This window comes from Sprattus sprattus (assembly GCF_963457725.1).
Source record: "Sprattus sprattus genome assembly, chromosome: 20".
NCBI lineage: Eukaryota > Metazoa > Chordata > Actinopteri > Clupeiformes > Clupeidae > Sprattus > Sprattus sprattus.
In genome coordinates, this window is record NC_137918.1 from 19,957,670 (window position 1) to 19,981,490 (window position 23,821).

General features: G+C 41.4%; 3 protein-coding genes across 3 annotated transcripts; 2 read left to right on the top strand and 1 right to left on the bottom strand.

Annotated features, from left to right (window-relative positions):
• The first annotated feature begins 4,931 nt into the window (after window positions 1-4,931).
• On the top strand, window positions 4,932-7,764 carry LOC308381437 (OCIA domain-containing protein 1). Its single transcript, XM_080859006.1, has 8 exons — window positions 4,932-5,082; window positions 5,528-5,615; window positions 5,720-5,773; window positions 5,906-5,953; window positions 6,056-6,185; window positions 6,291-6,445; window positions 7,206-7,358; window positions 7,641-7,764. The coding sequence occupies exons 1-8, from the start codon at window positions 5,026-5,028 to the stop codon at window positions 7,676-7,678; spliced, it is 723 nt and encodes a 240-aa protein (XP_080715132.1). The 5' UTR covers window positions 4,932-5,025; the 3' UTR covers window positions 7,679-7,764.
• Window positions 7,765-9,678: 1,914 nt separating this feature from the next.
• Window positions 9,679-12,552, top strand: chic2 (cysteine-rich hydrophobic domain 2). Its single transcript, XM_080859507.1, has 6 exons — window positions 9,679-9,960; window positions 10,681-10,735; window positions 10,926-11,081; window positions 11,181-11,237; window positions 11,333-11,392; window positions 11,508-12,552. Exons 1-6 carry the CDS (start codon window positions 9,827-9,829, stop codon window positions 11,556-11,558), a joined length of 513 nt encoding a protein of 170 aa, XP_080715633.1. The 5' UTR covers window positions 9,679-9,826; the 3' UTR covers window positions 11,559-12,552.
• A 1,154-nt stretch (window positions 12,553-13,706) lies between these two features.
• fip1l1b (FIP1 like 1b) lies at window positions 13,707-22,788 on the bottom strand. The gene is made up of 18 exons (XM_080859052.1): window positions 22,510-22,788; window positions 21,635-21,692; window positions 21,471-21,528; window positions 21,223-21,341; window positions 21,077-21,138; window positions 20,753-20,860; window positions 20,213-20,343; window positions 19,621-19,739; window positions 19,207-19,275; window positions 17,993-18,046; window positions 17,183-17,282; window positions 16,523-16,679; window positions 16,274-16,300; window positions 16,072-16,126; window positions 15,116-15,174; window positions 14,680-14,881; window positions 14,319-14,543; window positions 13,707-13,980 (listed from the first exon to the last, which is right to left on the bottom strand). The coding sequence occupies exons 1-18, from the start codon at window positions 22,586-22,588 to the stop codon at window positions 13,839-13,841; spliced, it is 1,824 nt and encodes a 607-aa protein (XP_080715178.1). The 5' UTR covers window positions 22,589-22,788; the 3' UTR covers window positions 13,707-13,838.
• Window positions 22,789-23,821: the final 1,033 nt, after the last annotated feature.

Here is a 23,821-nt window from a genome sequence, read left to right on the forward strand (position 1 = left end):
GAACATTCGGTAAAAACTAAGACTGGCTGCATCATTTTTTTTTCAACAGTCACTATTTATTCAAGTTGAAGTTAGAGTATTATAATAAAACTATTATAAAAATGATGTATACTTTACTTTACAATACCATCTTTATGTGGTGGGTAATGTTGAAAATGAATAAGAAACCATAAATAATTACATTTGAACTTCAAAAATCAAACATTTCAAGAAGTGAAATAGTGAATTAAACTAATGAGATGTGTGGAAGGTCTCTCTTTCTCTGTCTCTCTGTCTCTCTCTCTCTCTCTCTCTCTCTCTCTCTGTCTCTCTCTCTCTCTCTCTCTCTCTCTTTCTCTCTTTGTGTGTGTGTGTGTGTGTGGGGGGGGGGAAATGGGGATCGGAAAATCGCAGTTGAGGACAGCATTGCTATATTTAGCGGATCAATATTCAAATTGACTATTTATACACAAAGAAACTGGAGGAAAAGAGACTAGCCTTTTCCTGGATGAAGTCCAAAGTTTCCACAGAGCTTTGACGTAATTATAGTGTGGTGGCAGTTCGTGTTAGGTCATATTAAATAATATTTTTGAGTCACTCTCATTTTATTTTACAGCTCTGCTTAACATAAATATACCAATAACATACTACATATTCAGTGTATGCTGCCCTCGCACTGAGTTACCAGGTAGAACTAAACAGCTATAGCTAACAACCTGGAATATCCTTGAGGCTCTCTGGGCCTGGACCGCTCTCATTCGAAGCCTGTGGTCTTTGTGATGCCTTCAGAAGAGAAAGCAGTACTGGGGGGCACTGTGGCGCAACCAGTAACCCCGACCACATTCGGGCTTGATGCCCATGGAAGACACAGGTTCGATTCTGGCCTGATGTCATTTCTCCTGTCCACTCCCCTCCTCTTCTCCCTCTCATTTCCTGTCCCACTCTTCACTTCAACTATCGATTAAAGTCCAAAAAGCCCAAAAATAAATATTAAAAAAAAAGAAGGGGAAGCAGTGCTGCCATCTTAGGTGTGTCTGTTTCGGAGGCACATCAGCCAGCGCAGGCAGGGGAAAGCCTCCAGCGTGTCCTTGGAATCCCGGCGCAGGAACACGTAGAGTAGTGTGTCCAGCAGGGGGCTCACATAGATCAAGGCCAGGGCCACAGTGTCCAGGAAGCCCAGCACTGTTTGATCAGGCTGTTGACTGACATCTCTATATCCTATGAAGTACTCAGAGTAGGTGATTAACAGCATCACAACGCTAGGTAAAAAGAGCACGATGTAGTTGACGAGCACCAGCGTTAACGTGCCTAAAATCTTTCTTTGCTCCGCTCCAGACACTGACAAAGATCCTTTAAGCGCGCGGTGTGTACCGAAGAGGAAGAAGAGCAGGAGGGGAAGGGGTAAGAGAAGCATGAGGGACTGAACAGAGCAGAATTCACCACAGGGCACGAAGTTTAGGGAAGCCCGGCGGTCTGATCCGTTCGGGTGAGAATAGAAAACCATGCGTTCCTGGGCCAGCTGTGACTGGAGCAGTATGGAAAAGCCAGCCATTGCCCAGGTGACGACTGATGCCAGCAGGGAGTGACGTAGGGAGCGTCTGCAGCGGTACCAGAGCGGGTGGGCTACAAGGAGATAGCGCTCTAAGGCGATGCAGAGCGTGAATCCATTTCCAGCTGACAGAGCAAAATAGAAGATTGCAGCTGGTGTCAGTGTTTCTGTCTTCGCTGCTGATGTGACATTGCTATTGGAGATCATGTCTTTACGTAGTGAAAGGTAAATGGAGGATGCCCTTCTGTGGAAGAACATGAATGCTGGCCGGATGGCAAGCTGAATAAGATCAGTGGCAAGGAGGTTGATGACGTAGACAGGAGCCATGTTCTCACCCTTAACTAAGCGAACCAGAGCATAGGAAGCCAAAAGCAACATAGGCAATTCAACAACTAGGGTCCCCCAACCTATAATCTGGGTGGCAGCTTCAACCACAACTACCGGATTGATTGATACTGGTGTGGCTGAATTTTTGGTTATGTTAACTTTCACATACTGAAAAAGGTTAAAGAAAAATATATTCATTTGGTTGATAGTTGCATTTTCAGGATATATCTCAGGCTTTACCAGTTCCTCCTCTTCAGAGTTACCATTGTCCCCGAATCCAAACACCTGTGCGATAGCGTCCATGGTTTTATCTGGGTTAATTCCTGTTTGAGGATCAACTTTGATCTTCTTGAAAAGGATGCCCTACAAATTACCATAAAAAAAGAGAGTTTCACTTTTAAGAACCATTTAAAATGGAAAAGAACCTGCTGATTGATCCACTTAATCACAGATTAGTGGCATTAATGTGTGCTGCAGAGTTACCAGCCTACTTCTCTAACTTGTTCTGAAGTAAAAGTCTTGTAATTATTTGCAGTTCCTTTCATTAATATAATTTCTTGCATTGACCTGCAGCAGCTGACATGCTCCCTAGTCAATACAGTAATTACCTGCATGGTTGTAAGTACATTGTAAAATAAAGTACTGGGGTCTAAGACCATAAACACTTTTGTTAATACTATTGTAGTGCATTATCATTAGCTAAAGTTAAATGTCCTGCGTAATTACGATTCAAACATCAGACAATAAGACAATGTACATGTGGTGGACAGGTTTGCTCTCTGGGTGATGTAACACTTGACTACAGCCTGAATATTATGAGAATAACTTCCTAATGCTATAGGACTGGTAACTGATTTTGAAAGTGACTCTCTGATGAAGTTTAATTGATGATTAAATTACATGTAATATGCATCAACTTTAGATATTTCCTTAATAAAGTTTTTCAACAACATACAGGGAAACCACCATGGTCCTACCTTGATGCTGTACCAGCAATGGTTAATCGATTTCGGAGCCGTTGTTCTTGTTGACCATATGAAGACTAAAAGATAATACAGCCGTCTCCTCCTGAGTTAGTCTTTATGTGCATCACCTTTCTCTACTGAAACTGTATGCAAATAGTCATTCCTAAGTCAAAACAAGAGATAACAATGGAAGACATCACATACAGCGCTGCCTTAAATCTTTATTCAAATTTCCATAACTTCCATCATGACACATACAAAAGCCCATATCAAGAGGCAAATTATATAAATCCATGCCTAATTCTTTGCATCAATGTTCTATTCTATTCTATTGTAAAGTTGGTTGAATAACAGTATATATTGTGCTTAAGTTATGTATTAATGTTCATAAGGCTAGCCTTAAATGGATTATCAGGCAAATACCAGATGTAAATGAAAGGTGGGCACAGCTATTGTATAAGCCATTGTAGTGTAGTGTGCCGTCTCTGAGAAGGAGAGTTAGTGACCCCAGGTGGCAGAAGAATAACTGTGTTGAAATACCACTACTGTAGCAATAATCAAAGGCGTTACAAGAATGAATGCATAACAATCTTCACACAATCACAAACACACACACACACACACACATACACACACACACACACACACACACACACACACACACACACACACACACACACACACACACACACACACACACACACACACACACACACACACACACACACCAAGAGTGAAGCAATATTTAATCCACAATGCAGACATGTGACATGATTTTAGTTTGTTACGTAAGGAAGGTACTGTTTGATTTATCACATACCAGCAGCTTACATGTAATCTATTCAGTAACTTTCATGCAAAATCTTGATGAACATAACCCACTGCTACATACAAGATCAAAGGTATCCACGACTTTGGCAGACATGAGAAAACTAATTTTTCTGTGATATATGAGGTATGAAGCATAGTGATAATCTCCACAAAATATCCATTCAACAGATGCATTTGCATTTCTTTGGAGTTATGAGTACAAGCATAAATACTCTTGCATTACGTAATTATTGGTTCATCCACCTGAAACTGACATACTGCAACATAAAAATAATGCAATGAACAAAGATGGAATTATGAAACAATTTACTTTTAATTAGATCCAGGTTAGTGGACTCTTCTCCATTAGTAGTGCATACGTGTGGGTAGATGTACTAAAAGTTGAGCAAAGTTCATAAATATGGCAACAATAGAATTGTGATTGGGAGGCCTATTACTTAGCTAATGTCAGTGGTGTAGTCCACGGTATACGCAGGTATATGGAGTATACCCACTTATTTTTCAGTCAGCATTGCGTGTACCCACTTCTTAAAACAGGGCGTTTATCCTGTGCTGTATGGGCTGCTAAAAACATTTAAGAGTATACCCACTTCTTCAGGGACCACTACACCACTGGCTAATGTTAATGTGTAGTCAGAATAGGAATGATAAATATAGGTGTTTGGTTTGCTATCTAACATTCAATTGTTTAGCAGGCTTAAAAGTATCAGGAGTAACAAGGAGTGGTGTTGAGGTGTCATTAATGTAGGTACTCTTCCAATTATTGAAAAGGTTTACAAATTGAGAAAAAAGAAAACAGTTAAAAAGGAAAACATAATATAAATCTATTTAACGCTGAGGGGGAAAGTATTGTTTTGTTTGGTAGGACATAATCAATACCAACTCCTCACCTATTTAAATAGCACACTTAATGTTATAGGAAAGCACACGGGTTATGTCAAAAGCGTCAACAACCAGAAACAATAAGCCTACAAGAATTCTCTCCTAAGGCTTGATAAAACAAAGCGTCTTCTAAAAAGACCTTTTATCTTTATGTCATTCAAGTGGTACAAGGCAGAGAGAAAAGAGAAGTTTACAGAAATAAAGCTGACTGGTTTGATTGAAGTATGGGTTAAAAAAATTCGGGCGAATGAAAGACGAAAATTATGTTTTTTTTATTATTATTATTATTCTCGAAAGACACCAAGGTGGTGGTTTAATAGCTTGATCCAGAGGGTGGCAGCAATGTAGCAGTAAGGATGCCGGCTGCCGTAAACCGACAAAGAAGAAGAAGTCATTGCTAGAAGTCGGATTACACCTCATTAGATGTGTGACCTTAATTTGACAGCTACACGCTTCCTATGAAAGAAATAGTTCACTGACACTCTGTTCAACATGTCTCAAGCCTCCTCGGGTTTCACGGACTCTGCTAGTGAAGGGAATGTGGTCCAGGTAACAAAAATGTCAGTGTTTAGAGCAAGCCGTGTTGGGTAATGATATTTTATTAGCAGCATGGCACTTGCTGAATATCTTACCTTGGTTAATGTAGTAAACTAGAGAGATAATGCCATTGAGTGTATAATCAGAGCCTGCTTTCTCTGGTATAATTGTGAGCCTGTTGTGATCTAACGTAGAGGTGCAATGAATACATAATTAGAATTGCTTGTGTAAGACCAACCTGTCTCTACTTCTGGCAAGCAGTATGTAATACAAGGGCTTTGCTAAAATGCATTAAAAGCTAACCGGCTGTCTAAATAACAAAAGCTTTCAAAAGAGGTAGGTTTCATACAATTACGTTACCACGAAAATCCATTGAAGGGTTTCGCCTTGTGACTTGAGATTTATTTTAGCTTAAAGCGTCTTAATGCATTGTCATGTTTTCGTACCTTTGTTGCAGCGTCCACCAGTGGGTATGGACTACGTTGCGACAGAAGAGGAAAAGAGAGTGTTTAGAGAATGTAACCAAGAGAGCTTCTGGTACAGATGTGAGTAATTTTGCTAGCACCACAACCTTAACATTAACGGGTTTAATGCTCCATTATCCATATCCAGCAGAAACACTGAAGTTTGTGTATTTTGCATTTCTCAGCTGTCCCAATATCAGTGATAAGCATGGCTGTCACTCAAGCACTCGTCACTAGAGGTAATGTCTTCCTTGTATCTCCTTAACTCGTTTAGAGTGCTAGTTAGACAGCTGGGGTGATATAACTTCTCTGGCATTTCATTTACACAAGTGTTTGGACACCAGAGCATTGATTTGAATTACTTTGAATAGGAATACTCACATCATCCACAAGGTTTGGATCCTTACCCAAAGTAGCATGTGAGTACATTTGAGTTGTGTTTACCAAAGTTCTGGTGCCGATGCCATATGTAATTGCTGATATAATACGTTTGTGGATATGTGTGGGCATATGTTCTTTAGTTGCTGGCGCATGTGGATACTTAGCGGGTAAGCTATCCTACATGAAGACATGTCAGGAGAAGTTTCAAAATCTTCCGAATTCCCCTCTCGGAGATGCTCTTAGACAAAGACAGCGTCATGTTCCATTGCAGTAAGTTTCAGACTCTTACATTTGAATTGCCAGCACTATCACTGCAGTCAGGCCTCTATTGCTAAAACCGCTGATACGCACACAACTTCTTTTGTGGACTTCCAGGTTCCCTCAGGACCAGTCTGAGCTCGTAGATTCCAATAAGTCTGTATTTGAGTTCCAATCACCTGACCAGAAAGAACGGCCGCTCTCCTCCCAGAGTGATTTTAGTTACAGTCAACCAGCGTACAGTGGAGCCATGGATGACCGTGTTACCCCAGGTGAGTCAACAAAAACACACAGCAAAAGCACTTAAGAGACCAATTTAGCTAGCCTGCACAACGGCACCATACCTAACTGAACTTTTATGTGCTATTTATGCTATTATGCTATTTTTTATGCTATTATGCTATTTTAATGTCAGAGTTCAACATAGAATAGAAAGAACAAAATATGGGCCAGTGAACATTTTTGCACAAGCCTGGGGATATTTACACCTTATTTGCCCACATAATTGGAAGTAGCATCCCTCATGTAATAGAGGGTATGCACATGACACTGAAGGCGTAAGTTACTGCGGTAACACCCACTGGGTGGCAGCGTTCAGCTTGAAAGGCTCAGTGATCATCCCTCAACAAAACTCAATTCCAAAGAGTAAGACAAACAGTCTCAACAAAACTCCCATAGGGAAAGGAAGGAAAAAAGATTGATCTCACCTCTGTAATAAAATGACGTCAATGCATACCCTCTATTACGTTTTTGTCTATGTTAGTGTTATTGTTGTCATTTGTAATCTCCAGAATAAAATGCTTTTAGATTCCTGCATGGATCAAATCTATGTTTAGAGAATGTTTGACTAAGTTGAAAACAAGAAATATAAGAACATATTTGGGGTTTTAATCCGAGAAGTTTAGAGCTGTATATTTGCTGTTAAAATCTTTGGGGGAATATGTGGATCAACTGGTTTGCTGTGGCATATCTAAGCAGCCTGCACCATATAGAAAATATGAGACCAGTGCCTCACCCTACTCACTCCTCCAGAAACTTCTTATGTGGATGAGGAGCAGCCCAAGAGACCGAGCCTCCGTTATGAGGAGCTGCGCAACCAGAACCGTGAGAACTATGAGACTACAATGATTCAGAAGTCCGAGACCCTCCTCAAGCCCCCCTCAAAGAGTCCGACCTTGAAGGATGGTGAGTCTAGTCCTCAGATATAATGGAGTTCTAAACTATGTTTAAGAATTTCCTTTAAAGGCCCAGGAATGTTGAAAAATCAAGGGACACATTGGGCTAATCTGTTACTAGAAGAAACGTCAGTAGCTCCATTGCTACTCCTACTTGTCCATTTGCATCTATAAAAATTGTATTTTGTTTTGTAACATAATTGTGATATTTAGCAAATCTCATACAAATTATGTTTATATGTGATGTCTGATCACAGCATTCTCCTTTACTTCACTTTCTTACTCTACCCAGGTAAGAAAAACCTGTATGGAGATGTTTGGGATGAGTAACCATCTGCCTGTCCCCAGTGTGTCCAACAGATACCCTCTCTGTAATGGCATTTTCTCCACTGTCTTATTCATATTTATGCCAAAATATATAAAGTTATGCAAACGAGTCCATCTTGTGCCTTGTGTCTGATTTTGACAGATTAGTTAACGTGTTCTAGTCATGAGTGCCAGATATGACCGCACATTGTGAGGAGAGATCCTGGTCTGGAGACAATTCATGGAAATTGTAGACTTGAAGTGCATGGAAAACTAATGCAAATAAGGATACACCTACAGGCTTTCCCTCCAAGAGCCGACCCACACTTCCACATGCCCATGCACCTTCAACCATATTTTCAATTCTCCTTTGAGACCCACCTTCAGGAGGTGCTTTAATTATTCCGACCCACATTTTGTGAACATTTCCCTTGGGTTGTCTCCAAACTTTTTTTTCCGAAGTTTTTTCTTTACTTTTAGTATTTTCTACATGGTAGATAACACTTTTTTTGTTTAGTACATCATTCCATATGTGTTCTTTCGTAGTTTAAATGTCTTCAGTATTAATCTACCATGTAGAAAATAATAAAGAAGTAAAGAAAACACTTCTCCATAAAATTAAAGGTGTGCCCAAACTTTTGACTGGTACTGTATGCTACCATATACTGTATGTTCATATTTATCTAGGTGAGACCACATGTAGAGATACTCAGCCAAAGACTGATATCATAGCCATTACAGTGTTTCTACAATTACCTGCCTCGTGAACCATATAAATAAAAAGTAATTGTGGGAAACTTAGCTACATCATTTAACAAAAAATAGCCCTGCAGATATTAAGGATTACCACATTTTTCTTTCATTACATCATTCTTCATTAAAAACTAAGTAAGATGATAACTGAAGAATGCTAAAAACAATTTTTTTTAGTATTGCAACATGTGTAAATTATATACAAGAGTGGGAAAATGTTCTGTTTGACCAGATCATTTCTAGATAAAGCAGAACCTTTTTTTACTTATTAATTTTAAATCTTACCTTTAAAACTGCTTTTTTGGAGGCTAGGGCATAAGTTTGAATCCAGTGCCTTGATATTCGGGACATTATGAACAAATGTCCCTCAGCGATGCAAGAGTCCTCGGGAGGGTGAGCGAGCTGTACAGGGACGCGTAAACGACCATTCATTGCAGGGGCTCCAAGGTTAGGTACGAATATAATATGTTTAATTTTTTCATATAAAACTCCATAAGAAAGTATTTCATGCTGTCATTTATGTGTCCAATCAAACAATTAGTTCATCTTTGTGACAACCAATTCTAGTGTAGGGTACAGTAGAACGCTGAGGGGCAAAGTAATGTTTTGTTTGGTAGGAAATAATCAACACCAACTCCTCACCTATTTAAATAGCACACTTAATATTAAAGGGAAAGCATCTACGTCATATCTACGTTATGTCAAGATTGTCAACAACCAGAAACAGTACAACGTATACAGAATCCCTTCATTAGGCTGGGTAAAACACTAGGTACAGTAGAAAACAATCCTACAGCTATACATTTAAGCTCCTCATTGAGACCGTTGAGTTTTTATGTTGACCCTGACATTTTAGTGGCATTCTTAATTTATATGTATGCCTGCCACATATTGAGGCCTAGCTGTAGGTCTATGTAATTGTTAACTGTTGTGTCTTTGATATTTTTTTTTTATATCTTTTGTAATCTTTAATTTCTCAGGAGTTACACTTCATTTTGGTTGGATAAGATTTAGGTACAAATTGAATTTCTCTCTAATTCTTCCTTAAGTGTGCAACTTATGTCTATTTTCTTTGCACACATTTCTCATCACGTCTTCTGTTTCATTATTTCATGGAAGTTAGTTTTTGTAACTCTTAAGCACTTTGTTAATTAAACAATCTTTATAAACATAATTGTAACATCTGGATACGTAGTGACGCATTGTATGTAGTGACGCAAATACGTTCTTCTCGCGACATTACCTTCATCTCGGTAGAATCGCGGCGGATGTTGATGTTTTGGTTCGTAGTTTACCCGTACCCGTACTTTTTTCCGTTTTGTCTTGGTGCAACGAATTTTTGATAGGGAGCTTGTCTCAGTGTTTGAGAAACTATCTACCTCGGTGCTTCTTCCGAGAAGCGAGAAGCCGAGAAAAGCAATGATGGAGGACTTTGACGAGATCTACGAAGAGGAGGAGGAAGAAGAGGAGGACGAAGACAGGGCCGCGGAGGAGCAGCTACTAAAGTATGCTCCGGACCCGGTGGTAGTGCGCGGATCCGGCCACGTCACTGTGTAAGATACCGGAGAGGTTCAAGTGATGGAAAGTGGTTTAATTTAAGTCGTGACATGATGGTTTCTACTTTGGTTTAGGTGCAAAGCGGTGATCTGTTGATCAAGACCAGTAATGGTAACTGTCCCCCTCAAGGTCCCAGCATATGAGTCTTCTCGGATAGCTTGGTGTTTGCTAACGCTAGCTAGGGAATGTTGACTGAGAAATGTGAATGTTAGCTATGATAAACTAATCAAGTCCTGCTAACGGTACCTGATGTGTTCAGTAAAATATACTGCAGGTAGAGTGGTCTCTTCAGTTTGGTCTCAAAATATTTCCCCAAATTCAACGCACCTCTGTCGCTGCTGTTGCTTAAAGTACGGCTAGCCAGAAGATTAAAGTAAAGGTAGATGAAATTGCTAGCTGTCACTTAGAATTTGCAAAGGTATTTGGTCTTAGGCAAGTTGAATTTTACTCTAGTATATCTGATATCTGTTAACGAGGTCTGGCCACATTGTATGTTACGTCAAACTCACAGAACACTGTCCACATTGACCATAGATCAGGCACCCTGCTAAATTAGAGAAATTCTGCTACACCCCGTTGACTAGCTGCATAAACTGAGAGACCGTTACATTTTTATATATGGAAGCAATCTAATGTTACGTATGCGTGTCAGATAACTTAATATCAGATATCCAAAGATCAGCAGCTTTCCTAATTTGTCTTTCTCCCCACCCTAGGTTTGGGCTCAGCAATAAATTTGAGTCAGAGGTCCCTTCTGCGCTTACTGGGAAGGTGAGATAGCACTAATGTTATAGTTACAATTTACATACATTTAGTCATTTAGCAGACGCTTTTGTCCAAATCGACGTACAAGGGAGAGTTACAAGAGGTTTTGCAGTGTATTATTAATGCCTGTAAAGTTAGTAGCTTATTGTATTTGAGGTCATATCTTTGATACATTTTGGGTGCGTGTGATGACTAGGTCGCACCCGAAGAATTCAAAGCCAGCATCAACCGAGTGAATGGCTGTTTGAAGAAAACTTTGCCGGTGAACGTCCGCTGGCTTTTGTGCGGGTGCCTGTGCTGCTGTTGCACGCTAGGCTTCAGTTTGTGGCCTGTCATCTGCCTTAGCAAGAGAGTAAGTTCTCTCGCTTTAATACCTCATTATGTTTATATCCGTGCACGTTTGTAGCACTGTCTAATATATGTCAACCATTCCTTTTTGTCTACTGTTCAGACTCGCAGGTCTATAGAAAAGTTGTTGGAATGGGAAAACAGCAGACTGTATAATAAGGTAATCATTTTGTGGAGTATTCACTGAAAGCACTGCATAGAATTTGTGTCATAGTTCTTGGTTTTGAATGCATTGTTACTTTGTTATATTTCTAGTTGTGTTTACACTGGAGGTTGAGCAAGCGGAAGTGTGAAACCAACAACATGATGGAATATGTAAGCCAACTTTCCTGCACACTAATTCAGATTTACACTTTGAGTTTGAGTGGTAGACAGTGTTGCAAACTCTTGGTTTTTGCTCATAGATTATTTCCTTTTATTCATTACCCAGGTCATACTTATAGAGTTTCTACCCAAGATTCCCATCTTCAGACCTGACTAATGCAGGCTTGTCCCCCGAGCCTCTGGTGTGGTCTGCCCATGGTGCCTTGCTTCGGTACTGTCACGGTTGTCATGTGGCCTCTGTCCAGTTTGACTCCTTTTTCAAGAAGAAACTGGTTTTGCCTCTTTAAATCTCTACCCTTTGTGCTCCGACAACCCCTGTTTACACTTGACCACTCACAACGCTGGGGCTTGCCTGGGCATCCATGTGTTTGGGCTTATAAACCCCAAACTTTGACTCACCTAGTAAGGATGAACATGGAAAAGGCCACAAAAGATGGACTCCTACATCTCACCACGAGGTGTTTACCTCCGATTCTGCACTTCAGACCTGATTCATAAACAAACTACCCTCTTAACAAATTTGGCCCTCTTGTTCAACTCCTCTTTGAAGAGTAGGAGACAACAACATGGCTGCACTACTGTTTCTTGAATGCTCTTTACGCAACTTCCTGAAACTGAGCAGGCTAGAATATGGGTGATCATCTGAGGAGGAGCCAGGCCGGAGGAGCCTCTGCACAATACATCTACCCTAATTTCCCCAAACACATATTCTCATGCCCCCCTCTTTCCCCCCACACACAAACTGTTAAGAGACAATCACACAATGACTGCAACTACCTGGATGTTTGACAAAGACCTCTTCCTCCCTCTACCCTCTTTGTCACAAATCTTTCAGGTGGTTATTTTTCAAGTGACTCAGTGCACCACTGAACAATGATGCAGCACAGAATGGATTTCTTCTTACCCCCCCCACCCCAAATATAATTCCTCCCCAATATAGTTTTCCTTCCCCCATCTTTTGATCTCTCTATGCATCTCTAATTTTCTAATTCTTTTTAGTAGTATTTGGATCTTCTGTTTACCTGCTCAGAAAGAAGGGCAGCAATTTTTGTCATGAAGTTTGTCGTTGAGTTATTTGAATGTGTCTTTGTGTGCGTGGGTGTGTGTACTTTTCTCTGTACGTTTGGAAAGTCATGCAGAATAGAGCGGTTGGCTGGTTCCTAATACAGAGGAAGAATAAATAAATTCATTAATAAATATGTACAACATAGAAGAATGACTTATTATTTTTGCAAATTGAACACAAGTATGACATGCAGAGTAAGCCCCCACAGATCATATCTTTATACCAAACTGGTTCCCCAAGTTTTTTTCAGGAGGGACCTCAATACGAGAAGCCATTGTCAATTTTGTATTTCTAAATGTTTATTACTAGTCCCAAGTCAACTGAAGGGTATCTTGCTGTATCCATGTCTTAAAATATAAACATTTATGTATGAGCACTGTCTATAGTGCAGGATATTTTCCTTTATTTGTATCTATGGACCTTGTCCTCAGTAGTTATAGGAAAGCTTACTTAGCAGAAGCTGCCAGACCTGCAACTGATCGCCAGAGGATGGCGTCCCACTCAGGCTTTAAAGGTGTGAGGTAAAGCTTCAGAGCTTTCATTAATACAAGCCGATGAGGATTTTAGTGTTGAACTGTGTCAGATTAGAATCTTCCTAATGAGCAATACACACACTCAGACACCTTGAGGCTTAAGATCTCATAGACATGACTGGAGTGAGGCCATTTCGAAAGACTTGGTTATGAGACGTTGCACCACATTGTTTTGGTTCCTTTTTTAGGTGGTGGTTGATTGCCACATGGTGTGTCTGAGTACGGATGCAGAGGCTTCCATGTTTATGTCCACGTCTCTCACTTTGCTTTGTCTTTTTGTCCTAACCCCCAAAACCTATTTTTTCTGGTTTTTAGAATATTTATGTATGAACCATAATAAAAATAACCTTAAACATGAGTGATTCTTCTATTTTTGCCGTTAATATTTTGTCAACAATTTTCATTTTATCAGCTGCAGCCTGCATTGATCTGTTGATTTGGGTTATGGACATAAGTCAGTCAGACCCTTGTTTCCTTGAACAAGGATTCAGTCAAGAATGAGTTTTCATTTTTCCTAAACTCATATATGAACAACTGCGACAAGAAAACACACTCAAAATACATTGCTTTTCCGTTTTTTTAAACCAATTTAACATGACATCTACATGGTACGTTTGAGAGAACAAACAAAAACAATCTCTCAGAAATGACAATTAACTTCGATGAAGACCAATGGCATTTGGCGTGGTGGTGGTGGTGGGGCAGCGACTCTCTCCAGGCATGATTCAGAATCAATGACAGTGCTCCATGGAAAGACATGGTGGAGAACCAAAGACGCGACGCAAATTCATGAGACGTAGAGATGGGGGTAGATGGGGAGCGGGGCACGGGCGCGGGTTCACTCCATGGTCTCCTGGTTTTCCTGGTCCCCGGCTCGCTCCTCGCTGGGCTCCTTGCCCTCTTTGCTGCGCTTGGATTTCTTGTGCTTGTGCCGGCGGTGGCTGTCCCCTTCTTCACTGTCATGCCGCCTCCTGCTGCTGCTGTAACCAAACACAGTGACCCCATCACAGAAAAGATGTGTGCCTGCTCTCGATGGGTTTGGTTTCTCAGGCAATCATAACTCATCATGTGAACGGCTAACAATACTATTTGTCAGATGTATGTAGGCACTCAGATTCTTTTGAATGAAAAGTGCGTTAAAAATAAAATGAATTATTATTATTATAGATGTCTTTTGAATGTCAGACTACAATAAGCTGCGTTAGAATGACTTAGGTGAGAACTAGTCACACCAGGTGAATATGGTGAACAAAGCGAATATTGGAATGAATCAGACACTGCATTTGTTGACAAAAAAAGTGTGGGTACAATACGATACCTTCTGGAGGACTTATGTGGTCTCTCTTCTTTTTCTCTGTGTCGCCTCTCTCTGTGTCCTCTCTCCTCTTTCTCTCGGCTGGATCGCTCACGGTGTCGCTCGTAGCCTCCGCCGCCGCCGCCGCCCCCTCCCCCGCCTCCACCACCGCCACCTCCTCCACCACCACCACCACCTCCTCCACCACCACGCTCAGGGTAGTCACGGTACCGGTACCGTTCCTCGTCACTGCACAAAAAAAAGCCCTCCGTTCACTTGAAGCACAGTCTCATCTCATGTTCGATAATACCTCACAATACAACCTCTGATGATGTTGGTATCAGTACTGGCTACTGTATATAATTGAGGGCACTTTCCAAAATACCTGTTATAAGCCATGGCTGAAGGGCTGTGCTCACGCTCCCGCTCCCTCTCCCTCTCATGGGTTCTCTCTCTCGGCCGTTCGCGGTCTCTCTCTTTTTCACGCTCCTTCTCGCGTCGAGGGTAATAATCCCACTGCTTGGAGTTGTCCATCATGGTGGGGGGCCATGGCTGGACCGTCCCAGGCATGGGAGGTGGATAGCCACCTGACAAGACAAAGAGCCAGAGAAAGACGTTGAGACAAGGACACTAACAGTAGTAATAACAAGAGGTGCTTTGGTTGTAGTTGGCATCTGGGTACTTAGCTTTAGCACAGAATTTCATTAAAACCAGTCAAAGTTACTGATCACATTTCACTTCAAGTCAAAGTCAAAGTGTTTATGTTCCCTGAACAGTGAAAGTAAGAATGTTAAGCCGTTCCATTGAGCGGTGCCACTCACCTCCAGGGAAAGGGTATGGGGGGACCGACCGACCATCATAGCCTCCAGGATGCCCACTGCTGTAAGACAGAACCACTGACTTTAAAGCTTGCGTCAAACTTAAATATCTACACATCCTGGCTTTTCCATTTTTCAGTTGAAACATGTCTAATTAAAAAGTAGCCATTTAAGCTGTAGGGAAAATCAATTTATCCCAAACCTGAGGCTCATTTGTGATTTTGTTTAAAACTAGCCATCTGAGCAGCAATCATTACTCCCTATGTAACCTTTAATACTCATCCTTTCCAACCACCTCATACACAGACTGTGTGTGACCACAGTCTCAGTCTCTCTCTCTGCCTTGCCTTAGCAACCTCCTGGACTCTGCCTCTGCTGCTTGGATCAGAATGCTGTACTCTCTCTCCCTGCTGCTCTCTTTCGCACTGCCTCTGTAGCGAAGCAGCCGGCATATGCCGGCCAAACTCCCTACACTACACACGGAGGGGAGGTTAGTTCTGCAGACGCCAACAAAGAGGAGTTCTGTGTGCTGGGGTGGGATCACTGAATTCACCCTCACACCCTTGCTGAGGGCGGAGGAAACATGGAAGGGGTACCATGTTAGAGATGATGCGTACATGTGAAGAAAGTTACCAATGAGAGGTCACACTCGTATGAGGCGTAAGAGAGAACCTTAACATACACTTTCAAGTCACAAACAATAGTATAAGCTCATTTTAGCTCACAGAACGGAATGGTTACAGTAACAATGAGCACCGATTTCCAGGGCAAAGTAAGCACAGCTTAATTTGAATGACGATAGTCGTGTTAAAAGAGTACATTTACATAATGAACAGTCATTATAAAAATGGCCAAGACAAACCACCTTAAATGTAAAACCACAAACACCTTCAAGTGAACAGACTGCGAAGCGTACGGATAAGCAGACTGACTTCAGCCGTGGTTGGGAAGTGACTTACTTGTCCATTGTGGGCATGAGGGACGGAGGTGGGCCACCAGGTGGAGGAGGGAAACCTTTGATCACAACACAGTTATTAGCTCAGTACATACGCGACATCGTCTGCTCAGTATGAAGCAGTTATTGTATGTCTAAAACACACTTCACTATTGTTTTATGTTGTATTAAATATTGTTTAAATGTGTGTGGTCAAGAGGCCTTACCAGGAGGAGGAACAGTGATGGGAATTCCTATGACAAAACAATCAGTGGTTTCTGTTACAACAGAGTACCTACAAACATGGCCATTCTTCAAACTTCAACACTAAGTGTGCCTTTATACAAACACTGTCGATATCTCATGTCTCATTTAATCATACTGCTCACATATCCTATATCAAAAAAGCGACACTAACAACAACCAACAGAGAATGAGAGTGTGGCAGACGAATAGCGAAGAGTGGAGGAACTCACTGGGCGGCGGGATGAGTGGAGGGGCGTTGCTGACATTGGGCGGTGGGGGCAGGAATGGAGGGGGCGGTATGTTGGGCGGCAGGGGTCCTGGCGGGAAGAACGGGGGCATCTTGGCCGGCGTCGGCTCAGCGTCAGAGGAGGAGTGTTCAGAGATAACCTGCCGAGGAGCAGAGGATATTAGCCTTCCGCTACACTGCGTGGATAACAAGGCAACATCTATCGGTACAGTAGATCATGATGAGACAATGAAAGGAGGAGCAGAACAGTTTTCTTCTAAAATGAAAAATGATTTGTTAACTGATAAGCTCTTTCTTAAAGTTCACCGAAACATCAATACTATGTCATACTATACCATGTGGAATACCAGCTGTTGAGGAACTCAGATGTTCCCCATAAATTCCACTGCTTGGGTTCAACGGTTCCAAGATAGCTCTTTTAGGATACACAACTCAATACACTGCAAGATATGCTTAACTGAGAAGATCTCTCAAGTCTGGTTGAAGGAGTATCTCTAAACACAAACTAACTAATGTTATGGCATTCAGAATGTTGTTCTTCCATTCTGGCTAACAGTCCTATCCTGAATATGATGAGAAATGGATAGATACATTAAACTTCCTTTAATCTGTGAAAAGTTGTTTTTCAGTATTTTCTGTTTACCTGGATATTGTTCCCTTCTTGGTTGTGGCGGCGCCTTCCCTCAACACGGCTAATGGTTGCAGTCCCCCCCCCAATGACATCAATGGTGCCAGTTGATTTCCTAAGAAAACAACAAACATGCACAATGGAGGTACCTCCAATGATCAACTTGCCTAGGACACCTGCAGCACAAAAAGTCATGAAAACCACATCCAAACAGAGCGGTGCGCAAACACACTCAGAGGGCACCGAACATGCACACATCCCCCGGAAACCACAACTCTCAAGATCTCAGTGTCAACACAGGCATGCACTGGCACACGGGTAAACACAGCATTATACTGGTGCACAGGAGATGCCTCCATTATGATGTGCAAGGTCAGAATATGTTTTGTAATGAGTGATCCCATGCTGATGGTCCAGTCAGGCATAGACCTGGTGGAGATGGTGCAACCATTATTTTGATCTACAAAAAAAAAATGTGTATGCCGGGTAACTTCAATGAAACGATCAACAGTAGAATAGATCGGTGCCTGTCACGGAACTGGCGTCACGGTAACGCATGAGTAACAGTCTACATTTGCATTAGGACTCTCAGCCCCTGTGATGACAGTGGTACAGTAGGTAGAGAAGTCATCTAGTAATCAGAAGGTTGCTAGTCCTTGAGCAAGACACTGAACCCCTATTTTCTCCTGATGTGCAGTGTGCCATCAGTGTAAATGTAAAATGTATACATCATTGTAAGACGCTTCGGATAAAAGCGTCTGCTAAATGACTGAATGTAAATGTAATGACAATGCCACTCCTCCGAACACGCCCACGGCCACTTACGTATAGTAGGACATATCCTGATTGGGAGGGCCTACCCACTGTGGAGGGGAAATCCTAAGGGCGCATGAGCAGAGGGGGGAGAAGAGTTACCACTACCTCTCCCTGGACACAACAGCACCACAGTCACAGACGGTGGTGTTAGACAGTTATTACACGGCTCTTCTTAATGCTGAAGAATGCTCCATTCACTTGAATGGGGCTTCCCAACGTTCTGCGGTCAACTATTTTCCGATAACTGACCGTTGCTATGCAGTTAATGACCGCTGTCAAGGAAAGTGGCCTTTTTGCCTCTGATTCACATCTTTCGTAGCACTCCGCAAGTAGTACGGTAACTTATCAAGGGAGTTTCAGCGGACGGTTGAGCAGCTGTGTTCTAAAGAATGTTCAACTGTCTTTGAAGTTCAACATCTTTGGCGAACTATTTCTCTGCTTTTTAACACTACGTATAGAAACAAAAACAAATACATTGTAAAAAGACACACTGTGTTAAGTTATTTTTTTTAGTTTTAGCCGTATAATATGTATGTGTGTGTGAGTGAGAGTCTGTGTGAGAGAGAGATTATTGTCAATGTCTTATTTAAATGTTTGTGTGTGTGTGTGTGTGTGTGTGTGTGTGTGTGAGAGAGAGATTTTGTCAATGTCTTATTTAAATGTTTTAAACTGCACATTGGAGACTGGTCAAACGCAATTTCAAACTTCTGTGCTAACCCTGTTACATAGATTTTTGACAATAAAGTACACTTGACTTGACTTGACTTGACTTGATAATAAGCGGGATAATGTATAGAACGCCGGTCATTGTCGGGAAAATAAGCCCCTTCACGGTGAATCAACACCACTCCGCTTCGCGTCGGGGTGCTGTTCGCCCTGTCGGGGCTTATTTTCCCGACAATGTCCTGCGTTCTATACATTATCCCTTACATATACACACTGACCTGTCAACACATTTCACATCTTTCCTTTTTAAACAATATATGAAACTATTGCTGCAAACTAACAGCTCCCCAAGATGGGCTTCAACTTCACCTATCTGTGGTTTGTTCCCACTATTCCCTGCTCCTGATCCTTTTCATATTCAAATCCTATTACACTGTATTTATCACTTAAAGATGAAAATGAAAACTGTGGACTAAGTCTGAGGGATTGCCCTGATCACCTGGCATATTTGAGCAGATTATTCAGGTAAACACTCAAGAGTATTATAAATTGCTTACTTTGAAAAGTCAAGGTTTGCCCCATCCCAGACAGACCCATGAATCGAGGTATCTAACCTCTCAGGATTTCTATAATTTTTGGATGTTAAAGGGAATAATGGTTATTCATTTAGTCTGCAGATTGCCAAGAGTGCCAACACATCCACCTTTTATATTTACACAACAATACATATCTAGCTATAACTAACTATTTAAAAAGTAGATTAATGTGGAAAAAATGTATAGAAACAGATATCTGAGGGGACCAGGGGGGGGGGGGGGGAGAGAGAGTTGTTGATTCTTACAATTTTATTCTACCAAATAGTTTAAATTTGTCTGCTGGTCATTCATGGAGGCAGAGACCAGACAGTCCAAATGTTGGCTCTATACATGTGGTTAAGGGGGTTCCTCTTTTGGTCAGAGATGGCTTCCTACCTGGTTGTGTTTATTGCAGATTTGTACATGCTTGCTGGGGTACTGAAGTCTGGCTTGATAGTGTGGGGAGTGAGGTTCACCACATCTTTTTCAGTATTTCCTGTCCGCCCCTGCTGTACCTAAAGGAAAGGAATAACATGACATGGATATGGTGGGGCATGGTCTTCAGATGATTGGAAAGCCAAGAGGCTATAAACATGATCAGTTAGATCATTAGATGGTAAGACATAGTTCACCCAGAAATAAGGTGTCATCTACTCATCCTCATGTCAGAGCAATACCAAACTAGGATCCTTTATCTTTGTAATGCACAATGAGATGACAGTGGTGCGTCTCTCCACGGCACAGTCCTTTTTCTCTACCAAGGAAGTGAATGGTGACCAGTTCTACCTGGTCACTGACATTCTGCAAGGAAGTTAATTTGTCCACCACTGACAGGCAGCCTTGTAATACAGTATGTATACAGGAAGTTGAGTCCACAATGACAAAATGTTAGTTATTGAGTAAACTACGGGACATTTTGAGAACAGTTGTTCACAGGGAGAAAGGAGACCTGGGGTATTAAGACAGATGAAACATTGATATAGCCTACTGTGATTTTGCTGGTAGTTGAGGACATGTTCATGACATCCAAACCCATACGAAGTCTCTTCTGTTTCTCACAGTAAGCTTTCCAAGTATCCTCATTGAAGCCATAGTTAAAGTAGTCGGAAAGGTCGGCACCTAGGTAAGAAAAAAGTATTTGCAACAAAAAAAAATTACTTTGCATTTTTCCCCCTCACAGAAACACTGCATAAAGATGGTAAATCACAACACCAGCCGTGACTCTTTAACAATAAAACTAATATAACTTAAGTTCATAATATCATTGGCATACTGTAAAGACATAGTGTGCAAATATATTTATTTCCTTTTGGCTCTTCCATCAGATTAAAGGAAAGTGTATGGCAAGCGTTTTCATTAAGCGTTTACATTTTTGTATTGATTGCTTAATTTGTTTACTGTGCACTCCTCGAGCTCTACAATCAGATCATGATGATGCCAAAGGCTCTGTAGTGAGCTCTGTGCTACAATCACTCATGGAAGGGCCTTTACTGCCATGAACAAGCACATATATCCAGCCCACACTCACCTGGTTTCCGCCAAGGTTTCTCCTCAAAGGACTCCATCTCAGCCTCCAGTACTGGAACGCCATTAATGTTGCCAGGGGCATCCAGGTCTACCCCCTTCAGCTTGGAAGCTGCTGGGCACAAATCCAACATGTATTCAGTTCATGCATCATATTGCACATTATAGCATTTGGCTATTCTCTTTTTAAGTTATGGAAGTTACAAGCCTGTCATTACTCAATTGCACAAGTCAATAAACTACCTCAGGCTGGAATGGAAGGCTACAGAAATATTGTGCTGATGAAGTTTTTGGCTGTAGCGTTAGCTTAAGAACTGAAAGCGCGTACCTGCCCCATAGGGTCTGCTACCCGTCTTTATGTTGAGGTTAACTGGTGTGGCTCCATAAGTCCTACAAGATAGAACACTGGTTGAGCAAAATGTTGAATGCAGTAAAACTTCTCATCACATGTGAGCAACTAAATGTGACACTTACGTATACTGTGGAGCTCCAGTCTTAATGTCACCAATGGTGACTCGCACGTCGTCGTCATCATCATCACTGTCACTGTCGCTGTCCTCATCATCAGCAGCAGCAGCAGCAGGTGTTTCCTTCTGATGAGACAATCATGAAAACTTGAAGGGCAAGGTGCTAACAACATAAAGATAATGGACTTGAATCCTAGGGAGCAGACCTCCTGATGAAAATGAACATCTGTACAGTGTCAACAGAAAGAGTATTACCTCATTGGCCACTCCATTGCCAGTGGCTTCCTCTGTGACCGGGGCAGGTGGAGGTGCACTGAAAAACAAAACACAAAAACCTTTAAAATAAATGTTTGCCATCCAGAACACGAACAGTGAAGATTGAGAATGACCCATCAAAACAACAGCTCACAGTGACCCACCTTACAGCTGCTGTCAGTTTTGCTTCTTCCTCTTCATTGTCCTTATTTTCACTTTCATCTACATGCAACAGAAATAAAGAAAGCCTTTAATTCAGCAACAATGATCGTTAGAAGACAATGTATGGTTACTGTTTTCGGGCAGATTCATTTTTGATCAGTACAGCCATTGCAATAAATGCAGTTGGGAATACAATTTGGGTTACTAAACCACATTCTACTAATAGGCAACAGTTCTTGCGAACAATATTGGGGTACAATATGGAACAGTAGGAGGGAAAATTGTTGTTACACTCGAGCAGTCCACGATAGCTGGGAAGTTCTGCTGTCGTATCACAGATTACAAAAACATAACACAGGAGTTTTAACTACTTTCAAAGTATGCATGTGACCTGTTCAATGTTTTCGTGAATATAGCACGGATTACCTGTTGCAATATCACTCCCGATATAACGTGTAATCATACAAGGTTAATCATACAACCAAAATGACAATGTAGCTTTGGTGAACAGCGCTTAGCAAGCTAGCTAACCATGTAAATTCTGCAACTCCCCAAGACATGGGACACGAGTTACTTTATTAGTGGGAAACGAACAATCGAGTGAGACCAACGTGCAGCATTAACCCAGTTTAAAAAACGATCGTCGCATTCCGACAAAGCTTTCAGAGGTGAACGAAACCAACTTATTCTTGGTGCAACTAGCATGCACCTTGCTATTGCTAAAGCTTGTTGCATTCAAAATGACTAGCTTCATTAGCAAACGTTAGCTCACGTAGCACCAACATGTTGAGCAAAGTGATGATTCCCAAAAAATAGAAACATGCAACCTCCATCTCGGATTGCCATAAAAGCTAGTATAACAAAAAATATAACAGACCTCCATAAAGCCATTCTTCTTCCTCGTCACCTGCGCTAGCATCAGTCGTCGTGGTTTTGTCCGCCTCCTCCGCAGACATTTTTCAATGGAGAGAAACGCGCCACAGAGGATCAGCTCCCTGCTTAATCAGATTTGGTAGCTAGCTAATAATCCTGCAAAAGCAACAAAGTATGTGCTGAGCAACCTCTCAAATAAAAGTAACATATAGCCTAAATGTTGGCTAACTGAAATAGATCTGACAATAACGTGGGAAGTTTTGCTGCTTCACTTCAGCGAAACACTTTGATCAGAGCAATAACATCCGGGTTGTTGTTTTGAATGGATATAAGAGTCCTGTAATTTAATCTGGTTCCTGTACTACAACTTTGACAACGTGACGTGACACAAAAAAAATCCTGTCCCTGTTTTGTTGCTTAGGCAATGTTATTGAGATTTACTCAGATGTATTCAGTCTTGAGGACTTTTACATTGGAAATAGGGGATCATGAAACAAGAGTAGCAATGGCCTAGTAGTGTTGAGCAGTTATAGTTAAAGGTGCAATAGAATGGAAAACTGAATTGACCTCAACATAGTTAAATAAGGAGAGTATTGTGTATGGAATTCACCTTCAGTGAATGTAAAAACACTTTTGTGTCGTCCTTCACATGCAAATCCCTGATATGCAAAAGAAGGAGGTAAAACAGGCCAATTCCAACAAACCTGCACTGTGTTGTAACTATATTTTGTCATTAATACGCCCCCAATCTGAACATACCCCCCGCCCACTTTCTTGATTGATCTGCACAGCTTCAGCAGTTCATCAGGTATCGTTCCAGGCTGCATCACCACTTTTCATAACCTTTCCAAAGGACTGAACTGTCATCGGCCATGTTTGTCTTTAACAGGATCTCGAACAACATTATTTTAAAGTTGTTAGTGTGGTCTGCACATTTTACCCAGGACATTATCTCAAAACGGGGACAATATTGAGCAGGCTTTGCTCAGTTTTTGATACTGAAGAGAGGGGAAGTTCTAGCTGTCACAACCCCAACCTGTAAGTGGAATCTATGCTGTGTGATTTAATCCAGCTTTTGAAGTTTGAATGTTGATAAAAAAAAGTTCCATAGTGAGCCAGCTACCAATTTGATCTTAATTTTATTGTTGTCGAGATTGAAAGCAAGTAGGCTGGCTAGTAGGCTATTGGCTAGAAAGCATAGCTAACTAAACAGTATGACGACCTAGCTTATTTACACATATACACGTTGTATTTTCCTGCCTTTCCAAGAAAAATCTATGTTGTCATATAAATGTAATATAATGTGCATTTTTATC

Bases quoted from the DNA above. Each gene is read 5' to 3' on its own strand.
- chic2 (XM_080859507.1), top strand. From the start codon at position 9,827: ATGATGGAGGACTTTGACGAGATCTACGAAGAGGAGGAGGAAGAAGAG. The intron at 10,736-10,925 runs GTGAGATAGCAC...TGTGATGACTAG, and splicing joins CTTCTGCGCTTACTGGGAAG to GTCGCACCCGAAGAATTCAA. The intron at 11,393-11,507 runs GTAAGCCAACTT...TTCATTACCCAG, and splicing joins CCAACAACATGATGGAATAT to GTCATACTTATAGAGTTTCT.
- LOC308381437 (XM_080859006.1), top strand. From the start codon at position 5,026: ATGTCTCAAGCCTCCTCGGGTTTCACGGACTCTGCTAGTGAAGGGAAT. The intron at 5,083-5,527 runs GTAACAAAAATG...CCTTTGTTGCAG, and splicing joins GTGAAGGGAATGTGGTCCAG to CGTCCACCAGTGGGTATGGA. The intron at 6,446-7,205 runs GTGAGTCAACAA...TCACTCCTCCAG, and splicing joins GGATGACCGTGTTACCCCAG to AAACTTCTTATGTGGATGAG.
- fip1l1b (XM_080859052.1), bottom strand. From the start codon at position 22,588: ATGTCTGCGGAGGAGGCGGACAAAACCACGACGACTGATGCTAGCGCA. The intron at 21,693-22,509 runs GTCTGTTATATT...TGTTGCATGTAG, and splicing joins AGAAGAATGGCTTTATGGAG to ATGAAAGTGAAAATAAGGAC. The intron at 21,529-21,634 runs GTGGGTCACTGT...TTTGTTTTTCAG, and splicing joins AAACTGACAGCAGCTGTAAG to TGCACCTCCACCTGCCCCGG.